The sequence below is a fragment of the Saccostrea cucullata genome, unplaced genomic scaffold (assembly GCF_032062105.1).
Source record: "Saccostrea cucullata isolate Sc308-1 unplaced genomic scaffold, CSIRO_AGI_Scuc_v1 ctg11191, whole genome shotgun sequence".
NCBI lineage: Eukaryota > Metazoa > Mollusca > Bivalvia > Ostreida > Ostreidae > Saccostrea > Saccostrea cuccullata.
Genome location: NW_026923245.1, coordinates 1 through 21,320, shown reverse-complemented (window position 1 = coordinate 21,320; position 21,320 = coordinate 1). Strand labels below are relative to the sequence as shown.

At 34.3% G+C, this 21,320-nt stretch overlaps 1 protein-coding gene and 1 pseudogene across 1 annotated transcript; both read left to right on the top strand.

Moving 5' to 3' along the window:
• Positions 1–261: 261 nt before the first annotated feature.
• On the top strand, positions 262–1,323 carry LOC134263557 (uncharacterized). Its single transcript, XM_062745937.1, has one exon. It carries the CDS (start codon positions 262–264, stop codon positions 1,321–1,323), a length of 1,062 nt encoding a protein of 353 aa, XP_062601921.1.
• A 1,843-nt stretch (positions 1,324–3,166) lies between these two features.
• Positions 3,167–21,177, top strand: LOC134263556 (uncharacterized; annotated as a pseudogene).
• Positions 21,178–21,320: the final 143 nt, after the last annotated feature.

Below are 21,320 nucleotides of genomic sequence, written 5' to 3'. Positions count from 1 at the left end.
ACTTATATTGGAAGTGCCCCCATGCTGCAATACACTTCTTTTAAATAAGCCTACCACTTCTTGTACATATACCTATGTGAACTTTTGATGGGTTAGTAACTTGTATTGATACAAACTTTTTTTCCAATTTCACAGCTGTAAGATGATGTGACTTGGAGATATGGAAGTGCGAATTTTACGGCATAACTACCTTCCGTCTCTATACAGGCAGACGACAGAAAAACTCCCGCTCACCCGACTTCGGCGGAAATCGACCTTACGATGAAAAAAGTTCTCCAAAATGAAGTTCCAGTTTCTCCGGTGGCCAAAGAGTTGTTTGATCAATGTATGTCTCATCTGCTCCAATACCTGAAAACCAATCAGTACAATTTAGACTGTTCAGAGGCTCCTGTTTATGCCGGGGATGTGACGCCATGGACTCCTTACAAAAAAGAGTGCCCTTGTTACCTGATACAAATGAAAGTAGGAAAACTGCGTGGGACGTACGTCGAACCGGGCTATGTGGTTTTTCCACTGTCGGTCAAAAAGGACAAAAAAGTGATCAAAGTGTATAAACTGGACTTAAGATCTGATGATAAACTACATTTAAGTCCGAAGAAAATGTACAAAGCAGTTTTTCTCGTTTTTGAAGCTGCTATAGTTAAACTGAAAAAGTCATTAGCAAAGAGCAAAAGTACGCTGACAACTGTTAGCAATCACTCGACAGAAACTACGAAGCCAACGAAAACCGACAAACCAGCCATTGTACCAAATATTTATCTTAAGACAAGAGACAAGGACCTTTGTCTTGTGATGTCACTTCCGGGAGGAAATGAGGTAGAGTTAATTCCCACCATCACAGTGTCTCCAGACGGTCCCTTTATTGTTGCCAAGCCGTTTGAGCACGATGAAAACCCGGCTTCAGATATGCTGTGGCGCACAAACTTTTCTCCGAACGAAGAGCATATATTGAACGCTGTCACAAATGGGGATCGCGAACAACGAATCAATGCCGCCAAAATATTAACATTTATGTGCCAAAAAGAATGGAAACTTAATCACGTGACGGCATACCAGGTAAAAAATATACTTATGCATGAAATAGACTTCCAAATTGACCATTCTCCAAGATGGCAGCGATTTACTCCAGAAGAATGTGTGCACTTAATTTTGTTGAAAATGCTCGAGTTTTCCAGGGATCGATTTTTGCCTCACTTTTTCGAGGAAGACCTTAACCTTTGGGGACATCTCACAGACAGACAGTTCCGGTTTATGTGTAATGAACTTGAACAACTCACGCGAGACGACGATGAGATGTTAAAAGTCATAGTCGAATCAGAGTAGACAAAATAGATTACTAGATTTATAACAAGTAGAGCTTTTTTAAAAAGCTTCCCGTCTTTAGCAACAATCTTAAACTGTAAACTGACCTACACCTATCAGGCCGTATAATTCTTTGATTTTTATTTGTATTTCTTCATTAGCTTTTTACTGCATCAGCCATACCACGGTTGTCGCCCGGTCATCTCCTAAAACTGGCCCTAAAGCGTTCGAAACCTCGGCTATTTCATTCCTTCAAAAAAGGGAAAAGAATAATAACAAATTGTAAAGCCTTAAGCAATAAAAAAATCAAATTTTATCCATAATGAAATTAAAGAGACCTTTCTTTTTATTGCTATAAAAAAATATCATGTTATTAAGAAATAATTACTGCTGATTTTGTTGTTCGTTTTGTCAATTTTTTTAAGATTTAAAATCTTGCAAAATTGTTAAGTCGTACGTAAATTAGATCATCAGAAAGTTATCTCCCTTGCCTTGAACAGCATTTCAACCAATGAATTAATTGAAAATTTTCTCATCATGCAATTTCTACCAATCACAAAAGAGAGGAAATGCATAGTCCGAAGACTAAAAAACTTCAACTATACAATACGTCTTCAAAGGAAGACGGTAATAACAATAACAAGAAGAACAACAAGGTGACCTGTAAATAAATGAATACTCTCATAAACTAACACTCACATTTTTAATTATTTTAGAATATTTTATCTGTTCTCTTTAATTAGATGATAAATAGAGAGGGTATTTAATATATTCAGAGCAACGGTGGTAAATTAATTCTTACCGACTAGACAGGTATAAAGTTGTCTTTATTATTAAATAAAAGACTATAAATGGAGAGGAGATACACTCCTCCTTCCTCCTGACTGTCTTAGGGTGGAGTGAATTATTAAGGGTGTTTGGCGCCAAGCATGCGTAATTGGTTCCAAACTAGTAAAACCACTCACACACCTCTCACACTAAAATATCAACCAATCATACATCTTCAAGCCGCACCCATTCTGACACGAACACCTTTGACCTTTCACACTCCCAAACCAACCAATAGACATTCAACCTCTTGAATATCAATGAACGACTTCATGAATGACTGAACACATAGAAAATTCCAGAGGACTGTACTGTTCTGTATAGGTTGTCAACGATAAAATCCTTATAGATGATGGCAACTGAAATGATTATATTAGGTCACAAATCAATAATTCAAAAATTATATAGTATTTATTATAATATTAATTTATTCACTATAAGATATATATAGCAAACCACCATTTGCCACTTGTTAAAAACCGTTGTATATTTACATTTGCCTGTATGTCCACAGGATATAACAATGCAAATAAAATTGAATTCTCCTTCATTATCAACCGGAAGTTTTATATTTGTTGATAGGTGTTGTTTAAAATGGAAAGCATCTTCGGCACCAACTAAGACTTTTCTAAGTTATTGACTTTTAAACAGACATATCATGTTATTTAGATTTTCTTCAATCAAAACTTGAACAGACTGAATCATTAACTCGGCGCTATGTTTACTTTGTCAGAGAGAGATCTAAAAATATAACTAAAACAACTAAAGACAGCTAAAAAGACACGTAGTGTCAAAAAAACCTCATATTGTCTTTCTTAGATACACCAAATAATTTCCCATGTAATAACAGTACCATATAAATCTTTTTTTAAGTTAAAAAACTTCCTCGACCATCAAAATCATTTTTTAATCTCAGGATTAACACATATACAGTGTATACTTAAAGTTGGAAACACATTTTTCGTAATAATCATAGGAGTTTGAGCACCTGCAGATAAAGGTGTGGATTTTGATAAAAGGGACAGCTGAAGTCTCTATAAAAGCAGAGATACCTTAAATAAAAAAGAACCAACACTTCTCATTCCTATCTACAGTACAATGTTACTTCTAGCTTTTACACTGTGTCTTAACAGTTACTACTGCCCCGATCAATTTGAAAGAGGCCTTCCATAACGCGGGGATCTCAGCCAGATACAATGAGACAATAGCCCACGCTATTCACTCTATGACAGGTGGAGGGCCTGCGGATGTTTAACCCGATGGCGAATTCAGAACAAAGTTACTAGGAATGAAGATTATCAGATAACGATCAGAATGTCCTATCACGCTCCACATTTCCACATCTCCAAACTTCGCCACGTCGACGATGAACATGGTGGACAAAATACTGTCCACTGTGGGGAACTCAAAAGACGGACTGGGACCACACTGTCTTCTGTTGGAAATATCGCAAAAATCAGTTTTCCACATGTGGGATCTAATGGCAAAAGGTAGAAAAACATAATGTTATTTTACACGAAGTTTTTTTTTTAAATCATTATACGATAAGATTCAAGCACAGTTTGTTTTAACTAAAATTGAAGTCTAAAAATTCATATGGGGGTCTTTTGTCAATAATTTACCTCGTTTAAGAAATTGTTCATTCTGAAGCTCTGTGTATCGAATAAACTGCATATATAAACGTCTATGCAGGTGGTCATTGTACAGTGTATATTACGAAAGAAATAAGGAAAGTTTACAATTGAAAAGTTGGCGTCAGACGTCACGTAATACATCTTTCATAAAGTTTTTTTTTACCAGGTTACCGTCTTTTTCTCAAGATAAATACTATATAGTATCCAAATATCAGAATGAATATGTGAAAATGACATAGATATTGCCAGTTATAATACTAGTATATAATATTAATCTCGGAGTACTTTTGCTTTAAATCAGAATATTTTTGTTATCAAAAAGTTTATAGGTTACCAATAATTTAAGTTTTATTTTTATTGGTCAAATTTTGTGATTTCTGATCATTAAAATGTTACCAGTGGTTATTCTGAGTTTTAAGTATCCATATTTGATAAAAACCACTTTTGGAATATTTTGTTGTGCAATACTCCTGAAGCTTCTCCTTCACTGTTGTTAATATTTTTCTGAAGAGTAAAGAAAGAGGCTTGATATTTTGACTTTTGGAAAGCATTTTACGAATCTTTTAAAGTATTTTTGAGAAATTCAGTTCGTTGGGTAGAGTTTAGGGTAGGAAAGCGTTGTATTTTTTCTCATAACAATTTTACACTTTCTATTTTGTACCACGTAAATTTTGTGAAAAATTCTCATATTTAAAGATTGTTATATTAGTCTTAACACTTCCCACCTAGTGTGTTTAGATGAAACATGTGGAGAGAATGAACGGTATTCAAGACCAGAAGTCCATAAAACAATAAAAATAGGAGTAAGTTCTATGGTCGAAGTAATGACCTTGTCAGCAAATACAATTTATCATCTATTCAAATGCTGACTGACATTTAACATACTTATTGTTAGTCCATTAATTATACACAGAATTGATGACAGAATTTTTCCGTTATTTCCCGAACAAAATATAAGGATACACGACGGGTGTGACCGGTTTGGCAGGGGATGCTCACTCCTCCGTGGCACCTGTTCCTATCATCGATGTTTTGAAGGTCCGTGTTTGCTCTGCTCCTATTTTGCATTGTTTTATGGACCAGAGGTGATATTGAATACTGTTCGTTACCTCCACATGTTTCTTTCTTCATAAGATTTAACCACCATTTATCTTACTATTGTGTGATCGCTTACAGATTTACGAGACATCATGGCAAGATGTTCTGGCCAACCCACCTGAGCCAAAAAAATGTATTTGTCTGAAGGACACCCGAATGCTAACGGCATCAAAGCGGCCGTGGAGTTACAATAAAACTTACGCATAAAACACTGTTAACCCCTCGTATTTGAATAAATCCGATTTTTAAATTGACAGACGCCCAGGCCTGGTCAGTGTGGAAAGAACGTCTGCTGCACTACTACACACCGACGGCTCTCCAGTGTAATGCCGCTGTCTACCTGTACTGTGTTACACACAACTAAAACACAACACAAACACATGATAATTTATGTCTATAAGTATACATAAAGTCTACAATACAAACGATACAAGTGTTTTTCTTTCAAACTTAAGAAAACTGTTTGAAACATTTGTTTCCATTTCCCATTTTCTCTCCAGCGTTCGAAAATTACTTTTTAACGTGTTTTCCTCTAAGGCACAAAGACAGTCTGGGAAACTGAGCTCGAGTAAATAACGTTTGTGTGTCTGTCCTTCTGCCCAGGATATAACGTGCTGGACGACTTGTGGATTACCCACACGGTCCAGACTGTCAGAGTCGAACCAATACACAACAATACCCAATGAGGAGATCGAACACAGTGGAAATATTTCATATCCTTAATTTCTATATATAAAAATCCACTCCGGTCTTCCATCACAATAGTTTCCAACACGTGGAGATTATAAGTTCTAAAACATCATTTTTATCTAAAATCTTCGGTGTATCATTTGTTGATGATATATCCTACAAATTTTACCATCAAATTAGAGTGGTTTTTAACGACATTCTTTGGATTTACAATAAGATAGTAACATTCCTATCGCTATAGCCTTTAAGTTGTTGTGGATAAGATTAGAGCATTTCAAGTCAATCACAAGACCTTGTCCGTTAGTTTAAAAAGACTCTAAAGTACTTACTAAAAGTCCACTAAATAGGCCGGTTTAAGTCCCTAAATCAACAAACTGAATGTTAGGTTGTAAGTTCATTAGATCTAAGTTTAATTTACTTCCACACATGTGTACTGATTAAGTTCGCGCGCGCGCGCATAAACTGCGTATCCATGACTTGAAAATGAAAATTTATCCTTAAAATAGTGTGCTTTTTGAATAAGTGTACATATTGGAAAAGAAAGTTGCATATACAATTATTACAAACAGAGATATATATATATCGGATTCCAGTAAATGTTCAACCAAGCCTTTCTACTTTTCACTAAGACATTAAAAAAGTAAATCCCCTCCCTCTAAAAATGGAGAAAAAAATGAAAGCATTTGCAGAAGAGACTTTTGGTCGTAGATTAGCTTGCCATCTGTTCCGTAGCTACAGAACTGTAGCTCTCTGCTTGAGAAAATTCGAACAGATAAACTAGAGAGCTACAGATCCATGCGTAGTAACGACCTTCGATTTACGCCGACGATTTTTTGTCGCTCACTTCAGGTATTAAGTATTTCTTATACATGTATTTAATATTTCCCTAGCCGTATTAAATGATATCTGATAATTAACGATACATTTAACGCATTCAATATAATGTTTTTTTACAAGAATAGCCATTTGCGGAAGTAGTCGTAAAAATGGTAATCTAAAACCGACATTTCAAATCCATAGATGACTGTTTCGGATCGTTGGAAGGTAAATAAAGTATCACTAATTGGACTAAAATATATGATTAATTATTGGATACCATACTAAGAAGGTAAAAAGTACTAAACTACATAAACTACAAGAAATAATACCTGAAGTAAGCGACAAAAAAATCGGCGGTGTAGATCGAAGGCTTTTACAATGCATAAATCTTTGGCTCTCTGCTTTATCTGTCCGAATTTTCTCAGGCAGAGAACTACATTTCTGAAGCTATCTGTTCCGTTAATATAAGCTGCAGATTTTTAGCTCGCTTGTCTGAACAAAACTAAGATAGACAGTCTTGTCACTGCACATTTTGCCACCGATGGACTATCAGCACATATTGATATTAGCACAAAATCTGCTGAGTTTTTTTTCTACTTGCAGAATGGATGAAAAAATGCATTTCCAATCGAGGTGTCGCAGGTTTGATAAAAGATCAAGCTTCCCCACTCATACAAGTGGATAAGGCTAAGCTAATGTAAGGTACAGTACTGTTTTTGATAACAAAATCAAATTAAATCGAATTTATATAAATTGCTTTTTGTATATATTGAATACTCACCCGTCTTATAAGTGCACAAATTGGAGCAAATAAAAAAAAGTGCAATAATAAAGTATGCTGTTCCTTAAGAACTTTGTAGCTGCAATGGGCTTCCGTATCGAAACTCCTGTCTCGCATAAGATCACACCACAGAGGACCCTGTTCGAGGGGAAATGCGAATACCGTTTCAAGTCATAAAGTCCCACATATAGTGTAGTAAATATTCATCATTAAAATTACTTAAAACTTCACAACATTAACATTGCATACGGTGTTCAGTTAAAGTGACCTAGCACCGTTTGTGCATTACACTACAGTAGACCGTTCGGGAAATATTTCGTTTATATTGTATTGTTCAGTACTTCTCTCTCCTCTTAGATATTTATGAATTTTAGCTAGTTACTCAAAGTAATCCGTCGATATTTGAATGCTACACAAAACCTCGTATACATATATAGGTATTTCAATCCATCGAAAACAAATGGCCCAAGGACCACATCGCTCACCTGAGAAAATCTGCTAGGAAAAAGCACAAATCAGAAGGGGGATGTTGAATTTAATACTACTTGAGAATGCTTTCATATTAATACAGCATATGACTGCTCATCTTCCCAAGTCAAGAGTTTCTGATGTGGAGCGGAGCGGATCAGAAACTCTTGACTTGGGAAGATGGACTGTGCTGTTCGTGATACAAAATACTTTGAAAACATTTTCTTCCTATATATAACTTCATAAAAACTTGATTTTGATTCCCCATTGTTTCCCTCCCTACCCCAAAGGGCCATGATTTGAATAAATTTAAATCAGGACTTGAACAAACTTAATTCTACACTACCCGTAAATGCTTCCATATAAATACTAGTATCACTAATACATTTGTAATATGGCTTTGCTATTCTTGAGAAAAAGATTTTTTAAAATATATTTAATGTAAAACTTGGATCCCCCATTGTGACCCCACCCTATCCCTGGGGGTCATAATTTGAACAAATTTGAGAAGACGATTTTTAAAGTTTTTTCCTATATGTTTCTATTCAAAACTTTGATTCCCTATTGTGGCCCGCCCTACCCCCGGGGTCATGATGTGAACAAAATTAAAAATACACTACCTGAAGATGCTTCCACATAAGTTTCATTTTTCCTGGCCAAGTGGTTCTGGAGTTGAAGATTTTAAGAGATTTTCCCTATATACTCCTCTGTAAAACTTTGGTCGGCCATTGTTGCCCCACCCTACCCCCGGGGGTCATATTTTAAACAAACTTGAATCTACACTACTTGAGGATGATTCCACATGAGTTTCATCTTTCCTGGTCCTGTGGTTCTCGAGAAGAAGATTTTTAAAGATTTTCCTTATATACTCCTATGTAAAACTTTGATCGGTCATTGTGGCCCCACCCTACCCCTGGGGGTCATGATTTGAACAAACTTGAATCTACACTACCTGAGGATGCTTTCACATAAGTTTAATTTTTCCTGGCCTTGTGGTTCTTGAGAAGAAGATTTTTAAAGAATTTTCCCTAAATACTCCTATGTAAAAATTTGATCAGCCATTGTGGCCCCACCCTTCCCCCAGGGGTCATGATTTGAAAAACTTGAATATACACTACCTGAGGATGTTTCCACATGAGTTTCATCTTTCATGACCCAGTGGTTCTTGAGAAGAAGATTTTTTAAAAATGCCATTAATTTTTCACTAATTCATAATTGTCTCCCCTTGGAAGAGAGCGTGGCTCTTCATTTGAACAAACTTGAATTTCCTTTACCTAAGGATACTTTTTGGCAAGTTTGGTTGAAATTGACCCAGTGGTTCTTGAGAAGAAGATGAAAATGTGAAAAGTTTACGACGACGTCGTCGTCGTCGTCGTCGTCGTCGTCGTCGTAGATACTCACGTCGTCGTCGTAGATAACGACAGACGACGGACAAATTTTGATCAGAAAAGCTCATTTGAGCCTTCGGCTTAGGTGAGCTAAAAAGAGGTGAGTTCTGAACACATTTATTTGAATTGGCTTCGCATAGTGAACACATGGAGTAATGGCATGTATGTTGTTATAATTGTAAAATGTTGCTTTGATCTTTATGTTGTTAAATAACAACCAAAGAAATACCAATAAACTGGTAAGCGATTTGATCGATTTAATTCGCTTTATTCATCCAACTTCTTAACTGCTCAGGGATACCCTTTTCGAATGCCATGTCATACGCATTCTAGTTTTAGAGCGGGATATTTTGATTTAATGCCAGTAGTTTTGAAGGAGGAGTCTTAAGTTTTGCTTGTTTTAAATAAAAGCTGAAATATTTATTATTTAGACGCCTTTGCACCTTTTCCGTTTTTTATTTACTTTCTTTTTTTAATTGGGAATCATATAATTATGCTGTTTTAACTTGTGCAGTGTCATACATGCCTAATTCCCTCTTATCTCCTTTAACGAACCACTAATTATCAAGTACAGCTTTTAAAACTTAAATATCGAGGATAAATTTGATTTTATTTTAATATGTCATCAATTTAGTGAATTAGATGTTCAAAGTCATTAAGAAAATTGACTGAATACTTTTTAGTTTTGAAGTTAATACAGCCAGCTGCAAAGTATAAAGAACGGCAAGGAACTGAGGCATTTAGGTATTTACCTTAAAATTCTTCTGATCAATTTACCCCAAGTGGGTCTTCGTACTTAGACATGTCGTAAAATTCAAACTGATAACAATTTACAAAGAAGTTTTTAAAGTTTTTATGATTTATATGTTTAACTATATTTATTTTTAAATAAAAAATCTTTCTATGTTGTATAAATGACCAACACGTGTGCAAAATTACGATATTTACGACATAGGCCTAAGAAAGTCGACAAGTGAAATCGACATCGAGAGGGGAAGACTCAAGAAGACGGGATCGTCCGTTTCAAAGCCACAGGAATGCCGAATGGCACTCCATTAAAAGAGCCAACCGACAGAAATTTTAAAACATTAAAAAAATTGTGGAGATCACAATTAAGCACACAGGAACATTCTCGAAAGCGGTACTCAAACATGCCAGCCAAGAGCGCCGAAGTGTGTTGACGCAGTGGAAAAGCGAAAATGTAGGTTAACAATGCTTTCAAACTTATTGAAAATAGCAATGTTTGTGCGTTATAGATACAAAGGTTTCAAAATACATAGGTAGTATACTGTCACATCGCAAAGTCAAACATAGCATATCACATGTTACATGTACGTAACGTTAGGCCTAAGGTGTCCAGAGGCGTGCAGACGACAACATTCGTATTATCTATTTTATTACAACTTTAGCTTTTAGTATATGATAAATTACCTGTGATATTGTAAATGCAGAATCTCTATCTCAAATTTATAGACATACCGTAAGAAAATAATAAGATAACTTCTGTTTACATTCGGTAAGAAACTAGGTCGCTTCATTCTATGGCGGCCTATGCGGGTTAAAAAAAATGGAATATTTCTGCAACATCATGGAACATGTAGACATTATTTTAGTCTAAACTACAGGCCTGGGTTCATAAAAACAAAGTCAGATAGACGAAATAATGATTTTACATTTTTGAACAATGATATTACCAGTAAATTATAATCTAACTTTTTTCTAAAATAATTTTTTACAGGTAAGTCTTGTTTTCACAAGAATCACTAATGAAAGCCTTGAGAAGAGAGCAGGGTTTAAGAACCACTAAAATCAGATGGAGAAAACCATGAAAATCAGATTGAGAAAGTGGGACTGGAGTTGACTAATCCCTGTGAAGCCACCATCCAACACCACAAACCAGGACCCAATCTGGAACCCCCAGGCCAAGAGAAAGAGAGGACATCCAACAGACTATTGTGAAGTTTGTGTTAATTGATTACTCTTTGTTCTTAAAAATCTTTTCTTAACAAAATTGTAAATATCACCTGAAATTATCACACTAATTTTGAATATATGATGAATAAAACACATACTTTGATGCCTAAATGCTTGATTTATTTTCATTAAATGCTGAAAAGAAACATGGGGTGGGGGGATATGAAAGATCTCAAAACTTTCTTATATGTGCACTAACCCCTACTTTTCATGAAAGAAGCCATGATAATGCCTAAAGAAACTATACAACAATTTTCTTAAAAAATTTTAATTGTTGGAGATTCATTTCTTTCGTTTTTTGGAGGAGCAATTTTATAGGGAAAATGTGCCTAATTTTTTACATGGGTGAACAACATTTTTGGGTACAAGTTATCTAAATGGTATTTATTTGCTCATATTTTGTTTAAAAAATCAACTTTGCAATACTTTCAAGTAAATTTAAGCCAAGTTAAGTTTTAATTCACTGTATTTATAAGTTTTATGAGGTATTTTATTGTCTAGTAGCATTTTTAAGGAAATTTCCCATGCTCTATTTTGGCCTATGTTCAAAGGGTTGAACCTCTCTTAGATGAACACTAACATACACTTTTCTTGTCTTTAAATTATTCCTTGGATATTACACTTTCAGAAAAATATAAGCATTTGAAAAGTTTAATGCACGTTTTTTTCCGCGTATCATAAGAATACATCCTTAAACATGCTTTAAAGTGTCACAGAATCATTTTCTGTGTAATGTATATCAGTAGAAATTATATATTACTATTTAAAGTTAATTGATATACTCAGTATCTAACATTATGAAATACCTGTCCTACATATGTTTATAACGCCCTGCCACACATGTATGTTTGATGTATGTTTAACTAGTATTTACTTAATGCTATAAGACATCTTGGACATTATACATTAAATAATAAAGATAAAGGATTTTAAACCTGCAACTACAAGCCTTGAAATTGTTCAATTGTATGTTTACATGTATCAAAATTTTCTATCTGCTATTGCATGAATATTATATTTGAAAATTTTGTATTAATAGTGCTCAAGTTATCTTCCGCTAACTTTCAACTTGTTGTTTTTATACCAATTCTCAGTCACCATCACTCAAGAACATACCTTAATTCTGTCGAATAAGGTTTTATTCAGTCAATAAAAGAGCAGTTAATTTCCATCGTGTAATTGTCATTAACAGTGAACAACAGTTTCTTTAATAGCCAGCTATTTTTTTATGAATATCAGTCAGGATTTTTACATGGGCAATCTACTGTATATCAACATCTAGAAATATACCATTTGGACCACAACTGGAATATGCTGTTGAAGTTTTGTCTGGATGAACAAAAGCAGACATTAAAAAGCTTGAGAAAGTTCAATTATTGCTGCTAGAATAGTAACTGGTCTTACACTTATTGCTTCCAAAAATCCACTTTATATGGAAACTGGATCGGAACCTTTGGAAAATAGAAGAAATCGAACTAATTTAGTAAAAATGTACAAAATACACAACAATTTAGTACCCACTTACATTAAAAAATAGTACCTGATATTAGAGGCTATATTTCATAATACTAGTAATCTACTCCAAATTCTTCCCACTATTCCATGCCCAAATGCAGTATAGAATTATTTAATAAATCTCTTATTCCAGACACAGTTAGAAAGTGGAATGAAATTAAACTCAACATAAGGGAGGCAACTTCCATAAAATGTTTTTAAAAATGTCTGCTAAGCAATATTGTAAACCAAAGTATTTTTCTTTTGGAAAGAGATTTTGGAATATCATTCATACAAGACTAAAACATAATTGTATTTTTAACGCTGTCCCATTTCGCTGTCCAAATTGCTCATGTGGACAAATAGAGGATCCCTACTATTTGTTTTTTGTTTGTAGAAAGATATTCTCTATAATCAAGTTACAGTTGACAACAGACAAACAAACAGCTAGACAAACAGACATACAAGACAAAAACAATATGCACTCTCGATCTATCGATCCGGGCGCATAAAAATATGCTTCAAAATTAGAAGACATATCATGCCATTTACAATGAAGCGCATTGAAGTGGTAAAATTCTCCGTTTGGATGAAAAGTTCTGAGTCATATTTTGAAGGTCAATTATAACATAATGACACGCCCATATTTTAGAAACGAGAAAGTAATATTCGTCGTAGTTTTAGGATATCCCCATTCTTCGCGACAAGCATCATGAGTTACATGAGCTTTAAAAAAATTAGAAAGAGGGAGTTAGACTCCCGCTTCTGTTAAACACAAATTGCAACGAATATGTACATATTTTTGAACTTATCATGTCTATTGAAGTTACCACAACACATGTTTCGGTCGAACACGTATTTACTCGGTGTTTATTTAGATCCTCAATTTGATTGGCTATTATATTTATGGAAAACCTGTTCTACAGGTATTTGAAGAAACAACTTGACCGTTTTATCAATTTCTAAAGAAATGGGCGTGTAAAGATGACTATAAACACTCTAAATATAGCTCAAAACGTTCCATTCGAACGGAAAATTTTACCACTTCAATGCGCTTCATTGTAGTTTAAGTACATTATTTGCCCCTCCTGAGTGTTTATAAGCGTCCGTATAATCAGAGATAAAAGTTTATTTACACTTGGTACAGGTGAACACGGCCATTGTTCCAGAATGAGTGTTAATCGCCTTGGAATTTCTACGACAAGATCAAGAACGACCTGGATAGAACCGTCCAGTTCTGGAGACAGCATTCAAAGGACGAGGAATATGGGTAAGGACTGCGTCTCTTTTTGTTATACATGTTTCCCCATTCAAAAACTAGCAATTTTTCACTTCGCTCCAAGGGTTTCTATACGCTACTCCCCTCATAAACCCTTGGCCTACGGTGTTCATAGAAAAACCGGTTCTGTTTGGGTTTCAGACACCCAGGTCGACCAATAAATTGTTTTTTGTAAATGACGATATTTGCTTTGGGGATAATTTCACCTTTAATCTCGGAAATAAAAAACCAAGTAAACACGATTTTAAGATAGCATTCAATTCTATGAATAGCCATGGTGTCATCCAATATCTTCTAAATATGTGATTAAGAATCTATATTGAAGCTTCAGGTTTGTTCTATAAATAATAAAATATAACTCAATTATTGCTTTTAATTATTTTTAAAAAAACTGTTTTAAATTTTTTTTTTAACACGTGTTTTTATTTCTGGCGATGACGCAATCTGGGGTTTCTGATGATTCAGATCACGTGACGGAAAACAATCCCGTCTTTTGACTTCACCGTATGCCAAGGGTTTATGAGGAGAAGGTATCAAAACCCTTGCTGAAGATGGCTATATTTTATAGAGATATGGGATATAATTACACATGTAGAAATCGATCAAAATATAAAACAAGATCTGTTTGTGAAACACTGATGCCCTTCGTATGCCAACATAGGATTAAACTTTTCTTAAATGCAAAAAATTATTTAAAATATTGATACCAAAAGTAGGGGATTTTCACTGGAAATAAAATTGTGAAATTGAAATTGGCCCAAAAAAACATAGATGAAGTATGGAAGCCCTAGCCCTAACCCTCCAAAAGTTATGGCCGATATTAAAAATTTTAAAAAGTAGGATAAACTCTAAAGGTAAAGGGCTTGCTATGAAATAAAAGGTTTTTTAAAAATGTATAGTTTGAAAGGACTAGCCCTAACCCTTTTAAAGTTTTTGTCAAGGATTGCTTTTTAAAAGTAGGCCAAACTCCAAGGTCAAAAGATCAAAGTTCTTGGTATTCAATGAAGATCTTTCTACAAGGATTACATATGTGAAGTATGAGATCACTAGCTCTTAGAGTTCAAAAGTAATGGCTATTGTTAAAGTTTTTTGGTACTATATTCTCAAGGTCAAAAGGTCAAGGTAATTATATCTAATGAAAGGTCTTGCCACAAAGAATGCATTTGTAAAGTATGGAAGCCCTAACCCTAACCGCATAGAAGTTATGGCCAAGATTAAAACATTTTTCAAAGTAGTTCAAACTTTAAGGTTAAGGTCAAAGGGTCAAAGTCTTAATATCAAATGAAAGGTCTTGTCACAAGGATAAAATATGTAAAGTATGAAAGTACTAGCCTTTACCCTTTAAAAGTTATGGTGAAGGTTTTGCTTTTTAACTTTACAACAAAATCAAAGGTCAAGGTCAAAGGGTCAAAGTTTTTGGTATTTAATGAAAGGTCTTTTAAAAAGGATTACATATGTCAAAAAATGAAAGCCCTATCCTATACTGTTAGATAGTTATGGCCAAGGTTAATGTTTTTTCATAAGTACGGAAATCTCCAAGGTCAAGGTACAATGAAAGGTCTTTCCACAAAGAATACATTTGTGAAGTATAAATGTCCTGGTTCCTACTGTTTAAAAGATACTGTCACAAAGAATACATCTGTTTAAAGTGATAGTACTAGTATAACTTTTCAAAAGTTATTGCCCAGGTTATCTTTTTTTAAAAGTGGATACAACTATAAGGTCAAGGTCAAAAAATTTTATACCCACTAAAAGGCCTTGACAAAATGAATGGATGTACATATATGTAAGGACTGAAAGCCCTAGCTCCAACTACCGGGGGTATTCAAAAGTTATGACCAAGACGAAAGTGGACCAAACTCTAAGGTTAAGGTAAAAATTTTTACACCCACTGAAAGGTTTTGTCACTATGAATTCACATGCGAGATTTGAAAACCCTAGCTTCAACTGTTCAAATATATGTCCAAGGTTAAGGTGTGGTATGTTTTTTTGTAAAAGTAGGTCAAATTCCAAGGTCAAGGGGTCAGATTTGGTGGTACTCGAAGAAAAGTCTTGTCACAAGAAATACAGCTGTGAAATATGAAAGGCCATAGCCCCAACCTACAAGGTTCAAGTTTTTGCGGACAAACAGACAGACAGACAGACGGACACAACAAAAGCTATATATCCCCGAAACTTCGTTTACGGTGGCATAAAAATCAATTATTGGTACAATTAACTCACAGTACAAAACAAGATGTGTTTGTGAAACACTGATACCTTCGTGTGGCAGCTGATATAGCCGGAAAAGAGGAAAGTTTTTTCCCAAGAAATATAAGGTCAAATTGTTCGAATCCAAAGTACGGTCTTTTCACAAGGAATATATCTGTGAAATATGAAAGCCCTAGTACTAACTGTTCAAAAGATATGGTCAAGGTTAAAGGTTTTGAAAAGTGGGGAAATCTCGAGGTCAAGGTAAAATAAAAATATGTATACCCATTGTAAGGTCTTGTCACAATGAACACACAAGTGATGCATGAAAGCCCTAACAGCAACTGTTTAAAAGTTATGGCCAAGGTTATACATGCAGTTTGGAAATTTTTGGTAAAAAGGGGTCAAACTCTAAGGTCAAGAGGTCATTTTGGTGGTACTATAAGAAACGTCTTGTCACAAGAAATACACCTGTGAAATATGGAAGCAATAGCCCCACCAAATCAAAAGTTATGGTCAAGGTTAAGGTTTTTGCGGATAAACAGACAAGCAGATAGACAAACGGACTGACAGGGAAAAAACTTGATACTCCGATTCTTCGATCACGGGGGGGGGGGGCATAAAAATGCTTATAACTTGAATATTTTCGACCTTTTTTTTCAGGGGATTTTTCAATTGTCTAAGTAAAGATGGGAAGGTGTATGATGATACGAAACATGTCTGGCTACAGGCGAGACAGGTATGTTTTCTTAACAATTGTCGATATCTAAAAAAAAATGGCAAGATTTTTTACAAAATAAGTAAATATTTTTGTTTTACATACCTATACCTTCATGACATGCTTGGAGGATTTAAGACAGTTATAATGATTAATGAACGTAAATCAAACGATGTGACAATAACGCGTTTACCGAGGGGATGCTTCGCTAAGCGGTAACCTAGCTAAATGTTACGCCCCGTAATCGAAAATTCGAAGTATATAGTTTTCGCCCAGTCTGTCCGCTTATCCACAAATACTTTAATTTTGTCCATAACTTTTGATTAGGTGGAACTTTGACTTTTACATTTCACAAGCGATTTCTTATGAGTTATGACGACTTTTCTTTGGGTGTCAATGTATTTGACATCTTGACCTTGCAGTTTGACCCATTTTTGCAAAAAAAACCTAAATTTAAACTTGGTCATATTTTTTTTGACAGTTAGTGCTAGGACTTTCATGCTCACAAATATATTCATACTTTTTTTTACCTTGACATTAGAGCCTGCATTTAATTAAAAAAAATTGACCTTGGCCATAACTTTGAACCGTTGGTACTAGGATTTTCATATTTTACAGGTGTATTCTTTAAGGCAAGACCTTTTTAGCTCATAGACCTTGAGCTTGGAGTTTTGACTTGCTTAGAAAAAACTTTAACCTTGGCCATAGTTTTTGAATAGTTTGCGCTGGGGCTTTTATTATTACACATGTATATTTCTTATGACATCCTTTCTCTCTGGAACCATTCAATTTTGAGTCATGTCGTGACCTTGGAATTTCATCCACTTTTATTAAAAATTAACTTTGTTCAGAGCTTTATGAATGGCTGGTGTTTGATCTTTTCTATTTTAAAGGTGTATTCACTGAGAGATCTTTCTTTTGGTAACAACATTTTTGATTTATTGATCTTGGAGTTTGACTTGCATTTTAGAAACTTTACCTTGGCTACAAATTGCCATACGGGGGTATCAGTGTTTGACAGACGGACGCATATTGTTTGGATTATTTGTCTTTGTGTTCTGTTTGGGCTATTTTGTTTAGTAGGCTGGGATTATTTGATATTCATTTCTGTTTATTTATTTGAGCTATTTTGTATTGTTTGTCGGTTTGGATTATTAAATTTTTTTTTTATGAGTTCTATTTGAGATATTACGTATTGTAAGTTTGGATTATTTGCCCATGTTTTCTATTAGAGCCGGTTTTTTTTATAGGTTTCGATCATTAGCATGTGTGTTCTATTTGAGTCGTTTTGTATAATGTAAGTTTGGACTATTTTTGTTTGTAGTATTTGAGCTGTTTTGTATGAGGGCTGTTCAATAAATAATGTCATGAACTCTGTAACGTACAATATAGAAAATATTTTACATTGACTTTGGCTTTCTCTTAATATTGAATCTTTAATAAATTGATAACCGTTCATGTGATCTCGTTTCATCATATACATGTAGTTAGAGAAGCTGGAAAACAAGGGCTACTCGAGACACTGCATTAAAAATGAATGGTAAAGAATCAGTTAAACAAGAGTAAAATTAACGTGTCATTAAAGCTGCTGTAAAACTTGTTAAACATCCAAATGAAAAAAAAAAATCACTGAAAAATGTTATGTTTACAGCAACCAATGTTTGTTTTAAGACACATGAGCAGGTGGATTTTAATGATCAAAAATGATAATAGGCATCAAAAAGGGGTACCGTTCTTAGCGACAAGGACTTACTACAACCAATGTAATATTTGTCAAAATTTATCAAATTATCATCGATGAAGTTTTTTTTTACTTTAAGACGCATAGGAAAATAAGAAGGCATACTAGTAAATTTGAGGGGTGGTCAACATTCTTTTAGAGAAACATTTGACAGTTAAAAAGCTTAGTACTCAATGGTTACCCTCTATGTTTGGACAAATGAGTAAAAACATCAGCGTGTAAAAATATCCAAACGATTATTATTTAAAAATCAGAAATTGTATAGTTATCCACGTTTGTCTGAAATTCTTACAGATAATAAAACCTGAATCCATGGATTTGAACCCCCAAAAGAAACATGAAAACAATGCACGTGACCTAAACAGCAAAGTTTTCAGATGAGACAAGATTTCCAAGAGCACAAAAAAGTTAAAGCCATATATGGCGTAACTGATCAAAAAATATATTTTTGAAAAATTCAAAATTAAGTAAAGAAATATAGTTAATACATTTAAATTAAAACTTTTTTCATACAATTCTGAACACGGAGAGCACATCGTCTAATAATACGATTTTATCTTCTCTGTAATGTGTTATTTAAATCTTTTGTATTTTCTTCCGAGTCGGAGAAAATTCCGAGAAGCCAAATTAAATTGTGATATCTTTATAACGCAATTGACTTAGATTTTGTAATTTACGGAAAAGTTCTATCTTTATATAAAGTAATGATACAAATAATAAGTTCTGATAATTTTAGTCTAACAATTTTCATTGTACATACGCCATATATGGCTTTAAAAGCCATTTTCTTCAATAGTAGTGGTCCAATTGTTCAGATTTTTTTCGGGGAAGCCGTTCAATTTCTGGACGAGCCTTATAAGCAGGCAAAACTTTTGCCAAAATCGAAAGGTTTATTAGAAAAAGGAACCAGAATCGATTATTTATTACATTCATTTTCTTCATGACAGAGTCCAAACCAACACGTCCTGAATAAAAAGGGATTTTCGGAGAAGCAGAAAGTTCATGTTTTGTCACCCCAATAATATTCGCAAGATCTTTCACCCTTGAACTAGTTTCATTTGCCAAACTTGAAAAAAAACACCTTCCAGAAACAAGAAACTAGTGTCGTTTACTGATTTTTATTTGAAAATTAAAATATGTATACACGATACTCAAAGTGTTCTAAAAACATAAACTTTTTAAGGAATATTGGATATCAGTGTTACAGACATGTGTTTCAACTAAAGGGACAAATTTCAGGGAAATAGTTAAGCGGTTTTTTGGTTTCTTTCGGAGCACTGGTGACATTATTTATTGAACAGCCCTCGTATTGCAAGTTTGGATTATTTGTGTACATGTATGTGTTCTATTTGAGCCGTTTTGTGTTTTAAGTTTTTGTTATTTTTGTTTTATTTGAGCCGTTTTAAATTGTAGGTTTAGATTATTTGTGTATGTGTTCTATTTGAGCTGTTTTATATGCTAGGTTTGGATTATTTGTCTACGAGTTCTTTTTGAGCTGTTTCGTATTGTAGGTATGGACTATTTGTCTATGAGTTCTTTTTTTAGCTATTTCGTATTGATTGTTCTATTGGTTCTTTTTGAGCTGTTTCGTATTGTAGGTATGGACTACTTGTCTACGAGTTCTTTTTGAGCTGTTTCGTATTGTAGGTATGGACTATTTGTCTATGAGTTCTTTTTAGCTGTTTCGAATTGATTGTCTGTTGATTCTTTTTGAGCTGTTTCGTATTGTTGGTATGGATTTTTCGTCTATATGTTCTATTTTAAGTGTATGAATTGCAGACTGGGATAATATACGTGTTTTATTTGAGCTGCTTCGTATTGTAGGTTTGGATTATTTGTGTATGTGCTTTATTTGAGTTGTTTTATATGGAAGGTTTGGATTATTTGTCTGTTATATTTGAGGTATGTTTTGCATTGTAGGTTTCATCATTATTTGTCTTTGTTTTATTTAAGCCGTTTTGAATCGTAGGTTTGGATGTATGCTCGATTGTACAATGAGGTAGAAAGGTTCAAAGACGATGATCTACTACTACAGGCCGTGAAAGGTATACTGGTTTTATTATTTGTTATTGTTGCAATTGTCATCTCGCTCATTTCTTTGCAACTTTATGCATTTGCCATCCATTAAAAATTGCATATATGTTACACGGTTATTATGCATTATCAGTTTCAAGATTAAGCCTCTTTAATTAAATATACACATTTTAAAGTTAGCTGCAGCTGGTTAGAGATATACATGTAGTTTATGTTTTATAAATACTGTTGGAATGCTTGTTACAGCGTGATTTTATTTTAGGTGCTGACTTTCTCATGAAAAATGTGCAAGACCCCAACACATACAAATGCCCCTTAATTATTACCAGAGATGGGAAACCAATCAAGATCCAGAGAACCCTCTTCTCCGAGTGCTTCTACCTGATGGCTGTGTCCGAGGTCGCCAGAGCAACAGGAGTAGGAAAATACAGGTAAAAATTCATTCTAATTAAGCCTCACTTAATCTTTTCTTTAAAGCTCTTTTTGGATGTGTAATACCCACTGTAAATTTTCTACAGAAAGAAGCAATCACAATGATGGATAAGATAACAGGCTGGATACGGAGTCATGGGGAGGGTTTCGTGTCTCCCAACTTATCTGGTGTAAGGCCCAAGAGTATGCTGTTAGCTATTGCAATGATGACACTTTGTATCATAGATCAGCTCAGAACAATGGACCCAAGCCTTAACTATGACGATCTGAAGAAATGGGCACTAAGTGATGCACTGAAGCATGTCAGGTATTTATACTGTGTTCGTATCATCCAACATTCCGTAGGAAATGAATCCTTATCCTTTATCAAATATACTAGTATGCTAGACTGCAAAGCATTTTTGTTTCTGTGGTTTGGACTACAGCTGAGAGAATCTGATTGACAACAAA

Coding starts and splice junctions, on each gene's coding strand:
- LOC134263557 (XM_062745937.1), top strand. CDS start 262: ATGAAAAAAGTTCTCCAAAATGAAGTTCCAGTTTCTCCGGTGGCCAAA.